Source organism: Geospiza fortis, unplaced genomic scaffold (genome assembly GCF_000277835.1).
Source record: "Geospiza fortis unplaced genomic scaffold, GeoFor_1.0 scaffold1199, whole genome shotgun sequence".
In the NCBI taxonomy this organism is placed as follows: Eukaryota; Metazoa; Chordata; class Aves; order Passeriformes; family Thraupidae; genus Geospiza; species Geospiza fortis.
Genome location: NW_005054552.1, coordinates 308,552 through 329,451, shown reverse-complemented (window position 1 = coordinate 329,451; position 20,900 = coordinate 308,552). Strand labels below are relative to the sequence as shown.

At 37.5% G+C, this 20,900-nt stretch overlaps 1 protein-coding gene across 1 annotated transcript in view; it reads left to right on the top strand.

The window, feature by feature from the left end:
- The window catches only part of FBN2 (fibrillin 2), a 121,382-nt gene that overhangs the window by 84,534 nt on the left and 15,948 nt on the right, over positions 1 to 20,900 (top strand). The window contains exons 34-51 of the mRNA XM_031064055.1: positions 253 to 378; positions 2,519 to 2,641; positions 2,866 to 2,988; positions 3,271 to 3,432; positions 4,405 to 4,473; positions 5,122 to 5,247; positions 5,941 to 6,066; positions 6,584 to 6,736; positions 10,919 to 10,987; positions 11,530 to 11,655; positions 12,416 to 12,541; positions 12,879 to 13,004; positions 14,291 to 14,407; positions 15,865 to 15,990; positions 16,288 to 16,407; positions 19,514 to 19,639; positions 20,226 to 20,378; positions 20,702 to 20,767. Of these exons, the coding sequence (XP_030919915.1) occupies positions 253 to 378; positions 2,519 to 2,641; positions 2,866 to 2,988; positions 3,271 to 3,432; positions 4,405 to 4,473; positions 5,122 to 5,247; positions 5,941 to 6,066; positions 6,584 to 6,736; positions 10,919 to 10,987; positions 11,530 to 11,655; positions 12,416 to 12,541; positions 12,879 to 13,004; positions 14,291 to 14,407; positions 15,865 to 15,990; positions 16,288 to 16,407; positions 19,514 to 19,639; positions 20,226 to 20,378; positions 20,702 to 20,767 (2,163 nt within the window). The remainder of the gene's footprint in view (positions 1 to 252; positions 379 to 2,518; positions 2,642 to 2,865; positions 2,989 to 3,270; positions 3,433 to 4,404; positions 4,474 to 5,121; positions 5,248 to 5,940; positions 6,067 to 6,583; positions 6,737 to 10,918; positions 10,988 to 11,529; positions 11,656 to 12,415; positions 12,542 to 12,878; positions 13,005 to 14,290; positions 14,408 to 15,864; positions 15,991 to 16,287; positions 16,408 to 19,513; positions 19,640 to 20,225; positions 20,379 to 20,701; positions 20,768 to 20,900) is intronic.

Here is a 20,900-nt window from a genome sequence, read left to right as displayed (position 1 = left end):
CCTACATTATTTAAAAAATATTTCATCTGTTAATGAAAAACAAGGAGTAAGGAATTGTGGAAATGTGAAAGAAATAATTTTAGAAACTGTTTGCTTTTCTGCATTCTTTCCATTTACTTCAGGATGGTAAAAGTGTTCTGTTTTATACCTTCAACTCTCAACAGTGCTATTATTCTGAACACCAGGATATATTTATGTGCATTTCTGCTGGTGAAACCTGTAGTTCCAGAGAGGTTTTCCTGTCTTCCACAGATGTGGATGAGTGCGCAGAGGATGTGGAGCTGTGTGAAAACGGGCAGTGCCTGAACGCGCCCGGCGCCTTCCGCTGTGAGTGCGAGATGGGCTTCACCCCTGCCTCTGACAGCAGGTCCTGCCAAGGTGAGCTGCTGCTGCTGCTGCCTCAGCTCTGCTCTCTGAGTTGGGCTTGGCTGCTCTGAAGCAAAGAGCAACCAACAGGACCTCAGCCTGGAAGCAGAGAAAGCACCACACGTTTCACGTGCAAGGAATTTCTCCAGTGTGGATTATGTTGGGAGGTTGCTTTCATCTTTTTTGTGATGTTTTCCTGCCTTTCAACCATAAATCCCAGAGCAGAGGTTTGCCTCAGCAATTTTGTAATTTTTTTTTTAATTCCTTTTTGTCACTATTAGATAGTGTGTGAAAAATCCTCTGTTATCTTTCTAGTCCAGTTCAGCTTCTATTCCGTATTGTGTTCTTTTACCTTTTGTTTTTCATATTTAATATGGCTGTACAGTAAATGAAAACATTTTAGCTGGTGTCCCAAAGCTTTTAACTTGTTTTGTATTTAATGGTGAAAACCACATAACGTCTTTGGAAATTAAAATTCTTGGTGAGATTCAATAAGCAGGTTTCAAAATTTCATCTCTAAGATTCAGTCCAGAGCGTGGCATGTTCCAACATTCAGGTGTACATGTATGAATCAGGTTTCAGAATAATTCAGGTGCTTCTGAGGAATTACCTGTGCCACAGTCAGATTTGTTAGTAATTTTCAAGTATTGTCAGTCATCTTTACTGAATTTCTTGGTGCAGCTCATTTGTATTACAGTGGTGCCAATGCTCTAATAAAAATCCTCAAATAGATCTAATCTCTTCCAGCCAAGCCATGTTTTGAAAAACAATGTAATTCTAAATTTTGGGTCAGTGTGTTGAAGGATTTAGGTCCAACAATTAAAGGATTTTGGAGAAATGCTTAATATGTTACTGTGATTGCAGCAGAGATCTGAAAGCATTCCATTGATTAAATTGTGCTGTTGGGGAACTAAAATATCTGGGTGCTGAATTCTTAAAAGTTAGCTTTTATTTCTATCATTTTGAAGTGGATATATTAATCTGTACTATGGTAAGAAGAGTCTTTTGCTGATTTCTACAATCAAGAAGCAAAATCCAGTCTTGATTTAGTGAAATAATGGTAATAAAAATTATTAATCCACTTTCTTCAGAAGTCCCTGGAGATGTCAGTACATTAGCTTCTCAGTGACCTGATTTGGAGGTCATTCCATGGCTGTACTCCAGGGTATTTAGAAATTTTATTTTCCAGATGAAATTGACTCAGGACTTTTGGATGTTGAGTATTCATTTTCCCTAAAAAATGTGTCTCTCAGAATTTAACCTTTCTCATATATTACTATAAAGAGGCATTTTATCGCTTCTCAGCCTCTGGCTGAGGTAATCCAGCCATGTTAAAAGTAGATTTTTTATTGCTGTAATAATTTTAATACCCTTTTGCACATCTTGTGCAATATTAGTTCATCAACAGAGCACTGTACTCAGGATTTCAAATTAAGATTTGGCTGTGCTTTGTAGAATGATATTAATGCTTTCCACTTCCCTGACTGTGCTAAAAATAATTCACTAATACGTGCCAGGACAGCATTTGCCTTTTCCACAGCTGCTTTATTCTGGCAACTTAGAAAGTCCTGCTGTCTGGCAGTACATGGAGGGGGTTTTTTTCCACTCCTATCCTACTTACTTTCAGCTCAGAACTCTTTTACAGTTTGTGCCTAAAGCCATAGCTTTGCAGTCTGTGGTGTCAGTGTTCATCTCCTTTCTACACTGCAGCTGACAAAATCATCCAGTTTTCTGTCAGTGTCTTTCAACTTGATTTCATCTTCAATTTAGATGAGCGTGCAGTCCTTTAGATGCATTTTAGCTCATCTGTGTGTAGTTACTACATAACTACTTCAATGTGGGCTTGAGAAAATCGTAGATAATTCTTATACTTCCTATATTCCTATTTTCCCTGTATTCTTCCCCCAAGGAGATAGGACTGTTGATGCCTGCACACTTTCTTCTTATTACACTTCCTTTGCAGATACAAATTCACAAATAGAAACTTTGTGTAGTATTGTACACAAACTCAAAAATGTTAGTTTTAAAAATACTTTGCATGTGTCTCCTTTTGCTTTTATGGTGCTGTGACACATAATAACAACAACAGCAATAATAATAACAGTAATGTGGTAAAGCTGTGTAACTTTCTGATTTTAATGCATTCCTTCAGACACGGATGAATGCTCCTTCCAGAATATTTGTGTGTTTGGCACCTGCAATAATCTCCCAGGAATGTTTCGTTGTATCTGTGATGATGGCTATGAACTGGATAGAACTGGGGGAAATTGCACAGGTAAGTCATTGCTTTTCAGAAATACATCAGCAAAAAGGGTGGCTTCTTAAATATGTAGATGAACAAGGTTTATTTGTAGTCATTTGCTGACTTATTTTTAAGACTCTCCTTCAGTTTCAGCTAAAATTCACTTGCATTTGAAACTTTCTAAGTTGTCTTAGAAAGTAAACTTATTCTTTCCTGTCCAGTGAGCAGATTTATGAATGTGGATTTTCCTGTTTTAGATATTGATGAATGTGCTGACCCCATTAATTGTGTCAATGGTCTTTGTGTAAACACTCCTGGAAGATACGAGTGTAACTGTCCTCCAGACTTCCAGCTGAATCCTACTGGAGTGGGTTGTGTGGGTAAGTAAAAAGCTTCCTGCACTATCACTTTAAAAATCACTTATTTTATGCAAATAAGATAGAAAAATAACGATTCCACAATTCTGCATATCCTGTTACATAGTTTTTTAGTGTTGTCTCTCTCAACATCAACAACTATCAATGTTCTTGAAGTGCCAATGACTTCAAGAGCACAGTGCTACCCTGAATTCCTCCTTCTAGGCATGAAATTGCAGATTAATACCTGCAGTTCTTTGCCTGGATCTTGGTGTGCAGCTGTAACCACGTGTGTTTTTTACGCAGATAACCGTGTGGGCAGCTGCTACCTGAAGTTTGGGCCGAGAGGGGACGGGGGCCTGTCCTGCAGCACTGAGATTGGGGTTGGAGTCACTCGCTCCTCGTGCTGCTGCTCGCTGGGAAAGGCTTGGGGGAACCCCTGTGAGACCTGTCCCCCTGTCAACAGCAGTAAGGAAATGTCCTCACGTTCTCCTGGTGCTGCCTTATTTCAGAAGGGATGGAAAAGGAATTGACAGTCTTTTACTCTACTGCTGTACATTGGTCATTCGAGTCAGATTTCACTACCACTGTCAGAGGGACCGGGGTGTGGACCTGAGCATCACAGACCTGGCCTTTAGTCTTCTGTGACTGACTTGGTGCCTGTTCTCACACTAATAGATCAGTGCTTTCTTTAGGAGGCACTTCCCACCAGGCCAGGTGATACTTTAGGAAGTGTTGGGCATTTTATTTTCGCTCTTTTTTCCTATTTAAAAAAAATTAAGTAAGAACTTTACAGATAAGAATAAAATAGAGTGCATGTATCTGCTGGGCATGCACATCAGCTCCAAGCTGGTAAGGAAATAAATTAATTATGCTTAGAACCCAAATCATGGCTTTAATTTGGAGGGCTTCATTATTCTCCAAAGCAGAGTGTTGATAACTATTGTTCTTTATGTCTAAGTCACTGTTGAGTACTTTAAAAACTATTACTTAATGATAGTTACCATCTTTGTAGAGCTTTGAAGGTCTTTAATGAATATTGCAACACAAACGTCAGGTATGTTGTTCTTTACATAACAATAGGAATTACAAATTTGACACTTACCTTTATCAGTGGCATACTGACATTTCATATTAAAGAACTAATCAAAACAAAAATTATGTGCCTCTGTAGGGACACAGTATGGAAAAGCCAATATTGTGCCTGCCTCAAGAGTATCTGAATTATGGTAATAAAAGAAAGCAGAACTCCTCATTTTACATTGGTTTTCTGTTAATCTAATGCACGTGTTTTATTTACTGTGAATAGGTCAAAAAAAGTAGAAACCAAATGACTGTAGAGAAGAACAGCCATTAAAAACACAAGTGATATTTTATGATTCTGGTGCATAATTTTATTTTTTATGAAACTGACATGTCTCTTGTTATATTTTACTTTAGCTGAATACAACACTCTCTGTCCAGGGGGAGAAGGATTCAGACCAAATCCCATTACTATTATTTTAGAAGGTGAGTTTCTTATAAATTACTTTGATCATTGATATTGATAATAATAATAATAGTAAAAAAGGGGTCATCTTTGAAGAGGAACTGCATTTTTCAAAAATCATTATATTTAGTGCAAAGCTAAAACAATGTGAATTGGGAAACAACATGAAAAGGCACACAGCAAAATAATATTGAAGAAGCACAACACCATTTCAGTAGGAAAACAATCTGGTGCATACCTTTTGTGTGCTTCCTTACTTTAACTGGATTTCAAAATTGGGCCCTGAAGGATAAGTCATTTATGAAAATTACAGCTCATCAGCAGAAAGTGCAAATGTCAGGAAATATTCATCAGGCAGAGCAGCTCTGGTTCCAATAAATGGGCAGAAGTGAGGAATTAAGTGCCAAAATCCTGTAAACAGCAATGGAACATTGGGCTTAACAAGCTGAAACTGCTCCTTAAGGGCTGTTTGAATGGAAGAGAATGAGTATCTTATCCATGCATTCCTGGAGAGCAATTTAGAAGAAAAAAAAAAAAAACAAACCACACATGACAGTTCAACGCTACTAGTTGGCAAAATTTCAGGGCAGTACTTAAATTCTCTTCTTTCTTTTCATTGAGGAATGAAAATACGGTGAGTTGTTTTTTTTTTCCCCCTCCGTTTTCAGACATTGATGAATGTCAGGAGCTGCCAGGCCTCTGCCAAGGTGGAAATTGCATCAACACTTTTGGCAGCTTCCAGTGTGAATGCCCAAGAGGTTACTACCTCAGTGAAGAGACAAGAATCTGCGAAGGTTGGGTCCTTTAAAGCCTCTTTCTCTGTCACAGTGCAGTTATTATGAAAACCACTACTTTTTAACCTTAAATCCATAAGTGGGCATGGTACACCCCACCCTTACCTAGAGTATTCCCTAAAACCATTACCTTTGGCACCAAGGATACAATTGTTCAAAGCTTGAAATGGAACATTTCAATAAATTAATGTTTATTTTAGATATTAGACCTCAGCCACATGTATTCAGCAAACTAAGGAGTTATTAATGATTTCTGGCTTCTCACCCTGTAAGTTTTATGATGCTCTCTGCATTTTGGATGTGAGAGTACCAGTTTAATTTACTCAATATGAAGTAAAGTTCATACTGGTTTTCCTTTAGTGTTTGAGATTTTTCATAACTGTTAAAACCAAAATTGTAAACTGACCCTAAATAGTGACTAACCTTGCTCTGAGAAGAAGGTGTGAATGTCTTTTGTGAAGCTGATTTCAGTGGCAAGTTAAAGTATTTAGAGTTTATTCAGTGTGTTGTCTTGCACTTAAATGAATAAAGGCTTAACTTAGAGGTTAAAATCAGAGTTGTGTTTTTCAAGGTATTCTTTAAATGAAGGATTTTTGTTATCTTAGCGTGGTTTATTATGGTTGTATTTCTCAGAAATATTTGCTTGGCCTTGGACCTCTTCTCCCTCCTTAACTGGAGTGTTTTTTCTTCTAGATATTGATGAGTGTGTTGCACACCCTGGTGTGTGTGGTCCTGGCACCTGCTACAACACCTTGGGGAACTACACCTGCATTTGCCCACCTGAATATATGCAGGTGAACGGAGGACACAACTGCATGGGTATGCAAAATGTCTTCTTTACTAGAACTGAAAGATTATCAGGTTGTTTGAGGGCCAGACCCTGTGCTTTGTGTTTATTTTGACTATTTTTAGCTCCCAGCTGGTGTTGTGTGGTCAGGAAAGAGATCCCTGTGATTGGCCTGCAGCATTTAGGGGCTCTTGCTCCCTAACAGGGCTCACTGTTCACTGGTTTATTCCAGCTGATCACTTCCAAGTGGTGGGGTTTGCCATACAAATGGATCTGTTGAGTATCTACACTGAGTTTATGATTTCTTAGGAGTTTGTCTTTTTCCCCCTTGTGTCTTTAAATCAAAACAGAAAATATTTCACACAAGTCTAAAACAAAGACTGTGGATTACATCAATCCTTAAATTATTTTTAAATGCCTGTGTTTATGTTGCATTCAGAAAACTGAGTTAATGAATCTTGTCTGATTTGGTAGGGGGTTGATATTTACATAATATCACAATTATCATAATGTTGGTTACTTCATAAGTGCTTCTTTTCTCACATCCAGACATGAGGAAAAGCTTTTGCTACAGGAGCTATAATGGAACCTCCTGTGAGAATGAACTGCTCTTCAATGTGACCAAAAGGATGTGCTGCTGCACATACAATATTGGGAAAGCCTGGAACAAACCTTGTGAGCCGTGTCCAGCTCCAGGAACAGGTAAAGCCTTCTGTGGTCACCCTGTTTTGTTACTTTCTTTGCTTATCTGCTGCTTTGACCTATTAACTAAAGTTAACATTTCATCCCAAAAGAACTTTTACTGAGCAGTAATACTGGTGTTGAAGATACTGGCTGACCAGAGATACCTCCTGTCTAGTCTGTCCCCCAGGATAATTAATTTAGGAGAGTGTAATTTAGTTCTTGATAGTTGGAGACACATTTATCTTGGTAGTCCTAATCTGTCAGGACATCAGGATTGGGTTTTGTACTGAGTGTTGGAAGCCTTTCTAGATTTTTCAGCTGTGTCTCACATTTGATCCATGATTTGCTTGGTTGCATTTACATTTCCTCTGCTGAAGGTGACTGAACTTGAAAAAATTGCCCAGTAAGTACAGCATTGCAACGGGAAGTAAAAAATTCTCTTCCATAAATGGAGGTGAAAATAGTGAAGGACAGTTAATTTTCAGTCAGTGTTTATGGAATTGTTTTCCTGGAACAAGACATCCCTGAAAGCTCAACTCAGAAAAGTCATTGGTGGGAGAATCACCAACTCAGAGGGAAACCTGACATCCACTGAAAAAAGAAAAAGGACATCCATTTCAAAAAAGAAAAAAGATGCTTTGATAAAACTAAAAAACTCATGTGCCTGTTTTGTACAAACACAGTTTGTTGTTTAATGTACTTGCCCCAGGTTTACTGGTTTAGTGTCACCTAATCTATGCCTCTGGTGCTGTGATTTTAGTATCATTTCTGATTTTAGTGTAAAGAATTTATTACTCCCATTCAAAGTGGTTTATCCTGGTGATTTGAGATAAACAACAGATAATTTCAGAAAGATTTTCCCTCACAGTAAAGAGGATGAAAATAGGACTGAAAAGAAGAGAAAACTGCCTTTTCCTTTTCCTTCTTAAATAGGAGGAGGGAGAATGAAGGAATGCTCCTAGCAGTCAGGAATGGGAAATGGAAATAAGCTTGAGAGAGGAAATACATGTTTGCTGCCACAGAGAGCTCTCGAAATTCTTTCCCATAGTCATTTGTCTAAATGTCATAAAATTGTCACCGTGGTGACAACATGATGAGAAGAGTACAGCAAACTGCTAGCAGGGATTCATGCAGTTAATGCTCTTGGGTGGAAGAAAGAATTCTCCTTTTAGATTTCTGACACTTAAATTCTCAAAAACTCCTGCAGCTTTTAATGATTTGTTAAAACCAAAATTGCTTGGTATTGTGCAAGCAGTTATGGGGTTTAAATATTCCCTGAAATATTTCAATGTTGCCTTGTTAGCTTTTCTAAATGACTTTACTGTTTTTGCAGGCATGGTTGAACCTTTTTCACCATGAAAAGGGATTGTGTGGGGGATCAAACACAACTTCCAAGTGGAAATGGTTGAATAGCTGCACTTGTGTTCTATAATCAGTTGTTTTGCAATCTGAGGGCTGCACATCACAGACAGGGGTTGGGGTACCCTGACCTTACCCACGTCACCAAACTGGGCCCAGTGGCTCATTAAGAGCATTATTCTGCCCTGATGAGGATTGTAAGTGAACTTCACGTGACCATGCATTTGTCTTTTTTTCTTTGGTGAACAGAGCTCTTTCTTCATTTTTTCTCTATTTATTCTTAGCAATCTGTCTCTGATGCCTTTAAGTAGTAAAGACTGTTTGGTTTGGTTTTACACATTATGCAGATCATAACTATTAGCATACAGACTTTAACCAGAAATAATAGTTCTTTTTTGTTTGGTTTTTTACCCAAAGTGTAGAAAGCTGCTTCACTGTTACAGGGTAATGAAGAATGTACAGAATTCTTCCATGGTTTGGTAAATTGAGGAGTGCCTGATCTCAGTTTTTTCCCTGTTATGTGACAGATCTTTTTGTCCTAAAAATAGTATAGTTATAAATATATGGGGTTTTGAAATATTTTTAAAGTCACTGATGCAAAGCCAAGCTTCCAGAAGGTAAATCTCTGGCATGCTTTTATGTGGATATTTCGGCAATTTGTATAAAGACATTTTTCATACAATCCTTACCTAATTATATACCCTTTCTCTACACAATAAAGACTGGGGAAAAATGTGTGAAAAACTGAATTCACTGACATTTGTGAAACATGGAAGTAGCATAATAGAAATAAAGAGGTCCTGCAATCCTTGGAGGATCCTTCCCCATCCTCCCAGACCTGATGTGTTTTATTATGGAAGTAGGTGATCACACAGGTGGTGTCCTACTAGGACAGGGTAGTGAGCACAGGGCTCTGTTTTTGTCAGGTATATTTACTGACAGGCTTACTAACAGCAGTAAATGGCATAAACTCCTTGCAGAAAAGAGCTAAGTTGCTAAGCCTGAAATCTTACACATAAGTAGTATGTAAAATATATTAGTGTATTAAATTATTATAGTAACATGTATTAAAAACATGTATCTCTGAAAGGGCAGTAAATTGCTGGATTGTAGAGCACTATGGTAGACAGCTCTGTAACCCTGTACCCTGCACTGCAAGAGAATAACCTGGGTGAACATTAAGCAGACATTAAAGAGTGGGACAGAAGAAAGTAGACAATGCTCGTGTTCAGATGCACTGGATCCTGCTTGGCTTAGAGAAATGACCAAGTATGTCTGAATGTGGGAAAAAGATTTTTCCAAATATCATTCTGAGCAGTGCTTAACTAAATTTGCCAAAAATGGGGATGTTTGCTGTAAAGGAGGCAAGAATTATTAATTTATAATGGTAGATAAACTTTTCAGAATCGTGAGCTGCTGAGGAGCTGCCATTAAGATGTGGAAGACAAGAAACTCAAACTACAGCCAGTAAAGACTATACCTGCTACAGATTAAAGAGCATTACTTGCAAGAATACAGAAGGAGCTCTTTGTTTTTCATGTTTTGGTGCTACAATAATTTGTCAGCATTTCAAGTTTAGAGACAAATCAAAGGCAGGCTCTATACTCTTCCTTCTCTTGGATAAAGAGGTTTCTGTAAGTCCTCAGCAGCACCAACAGTGGACCAAGCACTCATGGAGGTCTCCAGATATTACACTTCCAGAAACCCTTTGAATTTTATGTCAATCAGATGTTTTTGTAAATGTTACTCACTTTAATTGAAGGATATTTCACATTAGCCTAATGCCCTGAATGTAGAAATAACCTGCCACACACCTTGAAATGCTTCCTTGGCAGTAGTTTGGAAACTGAATATTGAAACATACTTTTTCTGGATAACTTGAATGCTGATAGGATCTAAAAAGGTGCTGAATAGTGGCTGCATGGTTATTGTTTGCAAACTGTTCATTCAAACTGGTTGTGTCTTCACACTGGAATTGCTTAATTTCTCTCAAACAAGTACAAATTCCTCTGGTAGTAGTATGCAGTTTTGACATGCTTATAGTTGTAGGCCTCTCATTTTTTATATTTCTTCCTAGATAAAAAATTATTGCTGTAAATGTGTAATAACTTTTTGCCTGGGGAGCACTGTTCTGCCACTAAAACCTCATCTGCAAAAATTAGTAGAATCCATGCTAGAAATTTTTCTTTGTATATTGCAAACCCACTCAATTTCAAACACCATTCCTAGAAAACTTGAGTTAATTTATTTTATACACCAAGCATTTCTCACTCTCCAAATGCAAAAGGAGGATATAGAAGGAGCATATTAAAAAAATGTGGGGCTTTTGGAGCATCTCTTTTTAAAGCACAGTCTCCATTCTGCTGAACAGTTCAGAGGAACTGATCTGCAGTAATTCCACAGAAAAGAAAATAGATAGTATTGTGAAAGAAGCACAGGTACTGCTAAATTACATTTACTTCTCAAATTTGAAAATGCTGCTGGAGATTCTGACTACAGATGCTTAGAAAACAGGATTAAACCTTAAGGAGTTCTATTAAAAAAATGAACCAACCAAACAAAATAAAACCAAAACCTGATTGAATGACTGCATTCTCAGATCAGACATTTACTCACGTGCCAAAGTCTGCAAAGATTTAAGGAAAGTATGTTGCTATTTCAATTTGCATTAATTAATTAATTTTTGGCAGTCTGAATTTTCAGTACAAGCTGTACAAGAGGCAATTGCTCTCCTGAGTAGATTTGGCTTAAAACAGCTCTGGAGTAGCTGAGAAGACTGCAGGTAATTCTTGGGAGATTTATGCATTCCCTGAAAATGCATTGCTGTATATTTTGCTCTAGTTGATTTCAAGAGCCTATGTGGAAATATTCCTGGCTTCACTTTTGACATCCATACTGGAAAAGCTGTTGGTAAGTCTACAAGTTTCACCAGTCTTATTTTATCCTAAAATTGTTTTGCATAATGTTTTTGTGCCTGCATAATGTTAACTAAAATAAGCATTTCATATATTAAAGTTGTTAAATTTCATTTTGGAGTTTCAGTGGTGGCACAAATTGCGACCAATTTTTATGTAAAATGTTTCCTTCTTGTTTTTAACTTCTACATTTTGTTGTGGTATTTTGCTCACCTGCCACCATTCGAGTTCATGATTTTGAGTTTTAATCAGGAAGTTAAAAAGCTTTGCCTTCAAAAATACTGTGGGGCTTCTCTGCACATTTTTGAGTTTTGCATCTTGGCCAATATTTAGTGTAGCTCTGTTTTGATCACTTCCTGAACTTCACATGCCATTTTCTGTCATAATGGGCATATGTGTGGTTTTGTAACCTGTGTGTAATTTCTGTGGATTAAAGGGAACGTCTCAACTCAGTTTTGAACACAGTGAAAGTGAGAATCCTTGCAGTGTGTAAAGACATGATGAACTGTACTTAAAAGTAGCTCCTCTGCCTTTCAGACATTGATGAATGTAAGGAAATCCCAGGAATCTGTGCCAATGGAGTTTGCATCAATCAGATTGGCAGCTTCCGCTGTGAGTGCCCCACTGGATTCAGTTACAATGACCTGCTCCTGGTCTGTGAAGGTGATTTGAAATTTGGTTATTTTCTCCTTAACCCCCTTAAGCTTATCCTAAAGGGAAGGGGAACATTTAATTCATGTGGTTTTCAAAATCTGAGAGACAGACTTTTGTAGGGCTCAAGGTTATAAATCAGTTTAAGTGCTTGTCTTTATTATGGATGCACATGTGCCTAATAAAATTTGTAATTGTTTTCTGTAAAGCCTCTAAGTAGGCAGTCAATGCTTTTGTTTTGTTTTATTTTAGGGAGAAAATTTAATTCTCGTTCTTAGAATTTCTCAAAAAAAGTATCTTGGATTCTTTTTTTCCAACCTGTATCTCTTCTGCTACAGTTTTAGAGACAGACATACTCATGGAAGCTGATAAAGTTTTGCGTGTTGTAAAGCCAGTAGGAGATTTGTCATTTGTTCAAGAATTTTGTGCTAACGTGAGCAACCTAAAAAGTTGCAAACTGTGCCACTTACTCTTTCAGCTCAAAGGCAAAGAGGAAGTTTTTTTTAATACAAAAATTTCTTTAGGCAGATGTTGCAGATTTCCAAAGTGACTTTGATGCGTGGTAAGTTGGATTTGTGGGATCCTCTTTCATCCAAAGGATGACATGGGTGAATGGTGTTGATTTTGCTTTTTGTGTGCATTCCCAGCGCGCAGGGCTGGAGGTCAGGCTGCTTGAGCTTTATGTAGGACTGAGGTTTCCTCTTCCACAGACAGATGGTGAGTAAATCTGAGGCAGGAGTGGTTTCTGATGCCTGAACTCTTGGTTTTTCAGATATTGATGAGTGCAGCAATGGGGACAACCTCTGCCAGAGAAATGCTGACTGTATCAACAGCCCTGGGAGCTACCGCTGTGAATGTGCTGCTGGCTTTAAACTGTCACCCAATGGTGCCTGCATTGGTAAGAAATCAGATGACTTTTATTTGCTGTTACCTTGTGCATTCTGCTGTTTTGCTTTATAGCCACATTTCTCAGTAAAAACAAAGAAAAAGATAGAGTGACATTTTTAAAGGACATTTTCTAGGTATCAGCCAAATCCTGAGAGTAGTTTTATCCTCAAGGTGTGTCGGCAAGCACTTCCCGTAAAATGAAGTTCTCTTACAATTCAGATTTGCTTACAGATAATTTTGAATCTGGTTTCAATCATAACAGCGTATTGTAAAAACATTATTTGTGTAAAACGAGGATGTAATGGAGGTCAACAGCTAGCACCATCTGTTTTGTGTTTTTGTTATAGATCGCAATGAATGTCTGGAAATTCCTAACGTTTGCAGTCATGGCTTGTGTGTGGACATGCAGGGAAGCTACCAGTGCATATGTCACAATGGCTTCAAGGCATCTCAAGATCAGACTATGTGCATGGGTATGGAGAGAAAATACTTTGCTGTGTGTGATTGTTTTTGGCTGTCCCACCCTTTGCAGCAGGGAAGATGAGTCTGATTTTTTCAGTAGGTTATACTGACATTAAAAAACTGATTCAGGCATTTCTGGGGTATTTTTTTGTGAATAAAGTCTGTGAAGTTGTCCTTGGAGGGGAAATATTAATTTGAGAAAAAAACAGAACAAAACAATGTGTTCTGAGATAGCTCCATGTTACCGAAGAAATATTTCCACAGAAATACATCATAGTGGCTTATTCAACGGAGAGTTTTATAGGATGTATCACAGAGTGGTAGAGCTTGGAGCTAAAACCACACATTTTCCAATGATTTAAATCTATTGAGTTCATTTAAAAAAACAGAATCCTCCTTTTAATGTAACATTATACTCATTTCATGTGAAATCGATGACATGATAGAGATGATACAAGAAATAAGATTGAAGAGTAAGAATGTTCCTGTTCTTTTAGTTCATAATCTTAGTTCTTAATCTGTTTAGTTCTACAGGGTTTTAAAATGAAAAGGTGATGCATTTCAACTTTAAACAGATATTTAAAACCTATTCATGTTGTAATACGTATTCATATTTGCCTAGAGTCTACTTGTATTTGAACTAAATCACATTTGTCAGACGGTCAGAGGAGGATATTTGGAAAAGTGACCTGATTTGACAATGCAAAATTTTGAAGAACTAGCAGGACAAAATCTCAATAGCTTCCAGATCCTCATGAAGCTCCAGAAATTACTGTAACACACAGGAGACATTGAACTTTAGTGCCTTTTAAAATGGATGTTTGCAAAAGTTTTTAAGCAGTCTTTCTAATTCTGAATGTGATATTGATACTTAAATAAATGGAATTATATTTTCAACAGCTTTTCATGGGCTCTGAGGTACAATATGTACATAACAATTGATCATTTCAGGGCTGTGATGCCTAATCCTTTGTACTCAATCTTGATCACTTGTTTATGCTAAAGAAATTAAGAAATGTTAGTATGGAAAACAAAGAGATGAAATGCCTTTGGATAATTGCACATATGCATTTAGTTTTACATGTAGCAGTTCCTTTTATTTTAAAATACACGCAAAATTACATCATGTCATGTTTTTCTCTGTGTACTGAGAAGCTGCAAAAATCTGTAGCATGAACACAAAATGTGACAGATTAAACTAGGGACCAAAGTTTAGGATACTGCAGTTGTGCACAGCCAACACATCACCCATACCTGGGAAAACCAGTTCCCACCTGCAATTTGTCTCTCCTTGCAGATGTTGATGAGTGTGAACAGTATCCATGTGGAAATGGAACCTGCAAGAACACAGTTGGATCATACAACTGCCTGTGTTATCCAGGATTTGAGTTAACTCGTAATAATGACTGTGTGGGTAAGAGACCTAATCCAAGCTCTTATGTTCATTGCTGCTGGCTTGGCATGCCAAGGAGGACAGTGTGTAGTTAAAAAGAAGAGATGCCAGGGTGTGAATAAAGTTGATTGAGTGCAGTAGCTTCTGCTGTTACCAGCCCTAGAGATTAATCCTTTCTGTCATGTCTTAAACTAATTAAAAGTGTTTTTTAATTACAGACAATTGAACTAATATAATATTATCCTAAATATCTGGACTGCTGGGGCAACTTTCAGTTCACTGAAGTTTTAATGCATCTCTGAACTCATCTAGACTACCTTGGTATTTACAGCACATCTCTGGCTACAGGCACAGTCCACAGGCACCTCTTGTTCTATCCCACCACCAGTGCTGCCTCATAAATTTAAAACAATTCCTTTATTTCACTGTTTTGCTTGACTCTTGCACAGGGTGAGAAAGAAGACCAGCAGTAAGAAAGCCAGGACCGCTGGTCTGTAACCTGCCAGATCTGCTCTCCTAAAATGAGCAAAATCATGCAGAGCTGACACAGGCATTGCTATTTCACATTCATAAAGTACAGGATACCAAAATATCTGATGCATTTGGACTGCTTTGATTCCTGGGTTCTTGTGATAAAGCAACCAACACCTTCCTGGACTGAGAAACAGACTCTGTGAACCTGGAGATCTCCTTTGTGCAGAGCATAAGCAAAGAAAAGAGGGAGGCTTTACACTCCTTCCTGCTGCAGAAGGAAGACACAGCAAAGTCTCCAGTTTCAGGAAAGAAATAATACATCTTTTAAAAAGCATTTTAAATCCTCTTCTTGTCCAGGAAGGAAGAAATTGGAATAACAAGAATGTGCTGCAAAGTACAAGTCTTTCTCACAGCTTGATGCTTATGCAAGATCCTTTTCATTTATTCTTCCTCATCCATATTTTCTCCTTATGCAGTGCTCCTTTAAGTCTGCATTACTAAAGTAACCCTACAAAATAACAAGGATTTTAAAAAATCATTTTCAGAACTGCTACTAAGGAGAAAATCATGCTGTGGAAAGCAAATTACATAGTCCAAAACTTGAGATTAGCAGGGACAGGTTTTTAGGAGGAAACTCAAGTGCATATGGATCCAGATAAAATCCAGAACATTCCATGTAACATTTTCTCCTCTGTTGGTAGGCTTGGTGTCATGCAGTCCCTTAGTAGCAATTTAATATCTCCAGATATTCAGGTAATGCTAGAATCCTGGAAATTGTAATACCCTATTTAAAAAAGTGTGGTTTAATTAGAATGTGCATCTGAATGCTCAAGTGACAGTTACTTTCCTCTGGCTGATTTCTTGTTGCTACAAAATGCACTTTTTCCACAGAAATACTAAGCATTGAAACTTGAGTGTGTTCATAACATACTGTATGTAGTATGCTGGGACTCAACTCTCAATTCTTGGTTTCAATTTTGAAATTTTAAATTTTTTTTTATCAGATATTGATGAGTGCAGTTCCTTTGGTCAGGTGTGCAGGAATGGACGGTGTTTCAATGAAATTGGTTCTTTCAAGTGTTTGTGTAATGAAGGATATGAGCTTACTCTGGATGGCAAGAATTGTGTTGGTAAGTGTGAAACCACATGATGTTCAAGTACTGGTGAGCTGAAATAAACTTAAATAAGCTGAAATTAGCTGAATAGCTCCCATGTAGAGGGAAGCAACACAGTCTGAATATCTAAATATCAAAAGAGAATGATGGTGACTTAAATGAAAACAGATTTTTCAATAGTTTTTGGTCTTCAAGCAATTATTTGCCTTAGAAAAAGAAAATTAGTACAGAACCCTTCAGTGTTTTTCATGTTTTGTTACCATAATAATTACAATATTCTAAACCTTTCTTGATTTCCTCCATTCCCCAAAGATACCAACGAGTGTGTGGCACTGCCTGGCTCGTGCTCTCCTGGTACCTGCCAGAATTTGGAAGGCTCATTCAGGTGCATCTGTCCACCAGGATACGAAGTAAAAAGTGAAAGTTGTATTGGTAAGGCAAGTTCTAACTGTTGCTCCTGAACAATTTAGGAATCTGCATGTGGTTCTAATTGGGTGGAAAGCAGTTGTACACCCTAATGGTTGTCAATGTTTCCTGACTTTAAGGTGACAGGGAATAGGTATGAAAAGTCTTCAGGAAGAGATTTTGAAAAGGAAGGCAGGAGAATCTTTTGTACTGTATAGTACTCTATTTTGAACATTGATGTCTTCATTAATGCAAAGAAAAATACTTTTAAAAAAAGAATTATTTTATCTTTTAGTGACTTTTGAAAAAATATAATTCATGTAAGAGGTGTTCTCACTGTATTTATGTAATTTTTACAGAAGGTAATTATTGGCAACTAATGCATAAACTAGGCATTTGGTTTCTGAGGGAAGTGAAGTTTAAAAGTCTTGATAAAATTATGGTGCTTATAGGAACAATCAGTTAAGTCAGTTTCTTCTAACAATAGTTCTCTGATTTCAATGTTATTATTTATATAATGTCTCTAAATTGCTGAGATTCCCAGGAGGAGAAGGAGGATACAGCAGACCAGTCATCAATTTTTATGTTCTAGCTTGTTCATACAGGTCTCACTTAAAGCCTTGAATGCCATTCAAGAGCTGAATGTCACACACTGAACTAAGATTTGCTGTGGCAGAGAGCAAGAAATAAATCCAAATTATAAGTTGCTTTTCCAACAAAGCATGGGATACTGTGAATTTATTGGGCATTTAAGATTTGACTTACTGCCACCTAATCTGTGTGGCTGCAGGAACAGGAACCATTTTGAACTTTCTGTCTGGAGCAACAGAATTTATTTTTCTAAGCCCCAGAGTTCTCTCAGCCACTTGTATCATGCCACCAATATTTAGTTTGCCTGCCAACTTCATGATTTCTTTTGGCAGCTGCCGGCTCCATATTAGCAGTTATGTTTGAGGTGAATTCAAATCACCTACAGTTCTAAAGTCATGAATATAAAATAAAGGAAGCTTTTGGTTTCCAAGGAATGTTACTGTTAATGGCCACTTTAGTACCTTCTCAGAATCTATGTTTTGGAGAACATCAGTGACTGCCAGACAGATTTTTGCCCAAATTGAATGAAAGCGGCTTGCTTGCATTCTTTTGTCATTCTGCCACGTGTCCAGAAAATCTGAAGCTAGATCTCCTAGGAAATGCCCAGATTATCACATGTGATTGCACTAAAACTTAGATTAATATTTTGACAGGCCTTGCAGCAGATGTTACCCATTACTCTCCATTGATGTTGCATGCAAACAGCTTTATGAGAATCCATTACCGCTGTCTGTGATGTGGAGGTTGGCAGTGGCTGATTGCTTTGTGAGCTCAGGGTGATTATATGCAGAAAAAAACAGAACTGGGGCCACAGAAAAATTCTTAGCTTTCACCTACCCATGTGATATATTCCCTTCCATTTTAAAGGAATAAAGGGGAAAGGACTTGTTTACTTCCACAGTCTGGCTAGTCACCTCTCCATCGTGGCCACAGAAACAGCCTTAGCAACCCCAAATCATTCTTGCAGTAATCATGAGCACTTCAAAAGAGCAACTTTCCTGTGCAGCTGAATTGCTGAGCTTTGTGTATTAACAGCTATCACAGCAACTGGGAAATGATTTACTGTTCTCTCTGAAATAAGCTGATTTAGAATGCCTCACACAGAAAGTAACCTGGGAAGCTACTGCAGAGTTCAGCCAAATGCCAGATTGTGCTGCAGTGGTTTGCTCAATTTCTGAAAGTGGGACTCAAGGTAGTATTTCTCAGAAGTTACATCATAGAATCTACTCCACCTGATTTCTTCCTTCACTCCACTTACATTTTCCAAATAATGAAGATTGTATTTCCATTATTTTCTTAGCTGGGCAATTTTCTAAAATTTGATACAGCAGAGAATTCAGTAAATATGGGCAAAAATGGCACTACAAATTTCAGTATTCAACATCCATGGAGTTAATTTTCATGGAGAGAGCCTTGTTCCTGCCTATACTTTGGTCAAGTTCAGTGTGGCTTTTATTGTAGAATACTTATATAGCCACAGGCTTCTCTGATGTTTCTTCCAGTATTCCTTACTGAAAGACTCAAAAAGCCTTATACTTTGAAGATTATTAAAATACGTCTCATAATTTATCAGATTATAATTACCTTTAAAAATTACCTTAGCAAGGCAGCTTATGTATGACTTTAGTATTTGCAGAATAGGGTAAGTCAAAATATAGTTTTGAATAATAGATATGAGAAATTGTCTCTTTAATATATTATTTTCCTGCTTTGCCTGTTGTCTGTACAGTGAGGGATGTACACCTGATGCTGTTTGAGCTGCACAATTTTACAGGCACTTAGAGATTTACACTAAATACTAATATTTGGCTTATGCCTTTGATAATTATTTAATATAATATTTAATGATATACTGCTATTAAAAAATAAATCTTAACTGTCTTCTTTCAGTAATAGTAATATATTATAGATTATTCAATAGAACAGGAATACATTTTAAATAACACAATGAGAGTGGCAGTTAAAGACTGCTAAATATAAATCTGGGCATGTAAATACAAGTAAAGGTGTCACTCTACTAATAACTAGCTATAGTTTCAGTCCCAGAATCTGACAGGAAGCATGAAAAAAGTATACCTTTACTTTAAAAGAACTCCCAACGTACTGATTTTAAAAAATAATCTTTGGATGTTTTATGGATACATTTTTGTTTACAGAAAAGTATTGTTCCTATGGGAAATACATTCTGAAAGCATTTGTTTAATGTTTATATTTTGAGTATAATGAAAAGCAGAGAATGGTGTTTGGAAAAGAAGGTGCATGCCAGTGAGAAACTCTAATTTGAAGGAGTCAGTGAAACCTACATGTTAATTAATTAATTAATTTTGAGTATAATGAAGAGCAGAGAATGGTGTTTGGAAAAGAAGGCACATGCCAGTGAGAAACTCTGATATGAAGGAGTCAGTGAAACCTACAGCTTTTAACTCTTGGTCATTTTATTGGAAGCTGCTTCAGTTAAATCAATCAGTAAAAAACAATCTTCCTTGACCACGGGGTTCACAGCAAGTGAGGTTGTGGTGAAGGTTTCTCTGTTGCTTTACAGATATTAATGAGTGCAACGAGGATCCCAACATCTGCCTCTTCGGGTCCTGCACCAACACCCCGGGAGGTTTCCAGTGCATCTGTCCCACAGGTTTTGTGCTGTCTGATAACGGGCGGAGGTGCTTTGGTGAGTTCATGGATAAGGAATGTAATAACTCAGTCTAAAAGATTACAGATACTCTGTGGAAACCCCTCCCAGTTTATATCTTTACGAGGATTGCTAAGTGATTTTTTTGAAAGTATGAAAAATACAGGTCTTGCGTTATTTCTCTCAGGGCAGACAGTCATCTGTTGTGGTGTTGTGAGGGTCCCCAGGATGAGGTGAGAGATGAGAATCTGACTCCAAGTTCTCAGAAGGCTGATTTATTATTTTATGATATTATATTAAAAGAAAATTATACTAAAACTATACTAAAGAAAGGTAAAGGAGACGTCAGAAGGCTAAAACAAGGATGAATAATAAAAACCCGTGACAGATTCAGAGTCCAACACAGCTGGCTGTGATTGGCCATTAATTAAATACAATTCACATGCTGGGTAAACAATTCTCCAAATCTTGTTCCATAGAAGCAAAACAGGGAGAAGCTGAAGCTTCCCAGCTTCCCAGGACAAGCAATCCTGCGAAGGAATTTTTCAGAAAATATCACAGTGACAGTCATCATCTGATTTGGGAGAAGGTTCTATCTCTGCCTAACTGTGTTTTCGTCTCCTAGATACTCGTCAGAGCTTCTGTTTCACCAGCTTTGAGAATGGGAAGTGCTCTGTGCCAAAGGCTTTCAACACCACAAAGGCCAAGTGTTGCTGCAGTAAAATGCCAGGAGAAGGATGGGGTGATCCTTGTGAGCTCTGTCCAAAGGAAGAGGAAGGTACACATTTAGAGTTTAAAATTTGTTGCTGGGGGAAAAGGAGGAGCACATTGGTGTTGGACTTTTTGTTCATTAGAAAGAGAGATCTTTCTGGCGTTTGCTCTCGGTGGCTTTTTCTAGAATGATTTTTCAAGTCAGCAAAAGGAGTAAAATTAAATGTAAGAAACCATAGACAAAGAAAAACGCTTATTTCTTGGTTTTGCCCTGTAGAGACCTGAACTTTGGTCCTTTTTGGATTACTTCCTTTTTGGATAACTTTAACCATTTGTCATGATTCTGTCTCTCACTTGCTCTGTTTCTTTAAAGAAAATGTATCTCTACAGTTGCTTTTCAGGATCTGTGCCCATATGGTCATGGAACTATTCCTGGAATTGATGATACACGTGAAGGTAGCTACTCTTCTAAATATAAAAAGTAATATTAATACCTAAAACTATACTTGGATATTATAGCATGTGACAGTTTATTCCTCACAGCTCCTGGTGACAAGAGGCTGATCTGTAAAATATGTTAAAAGAACAC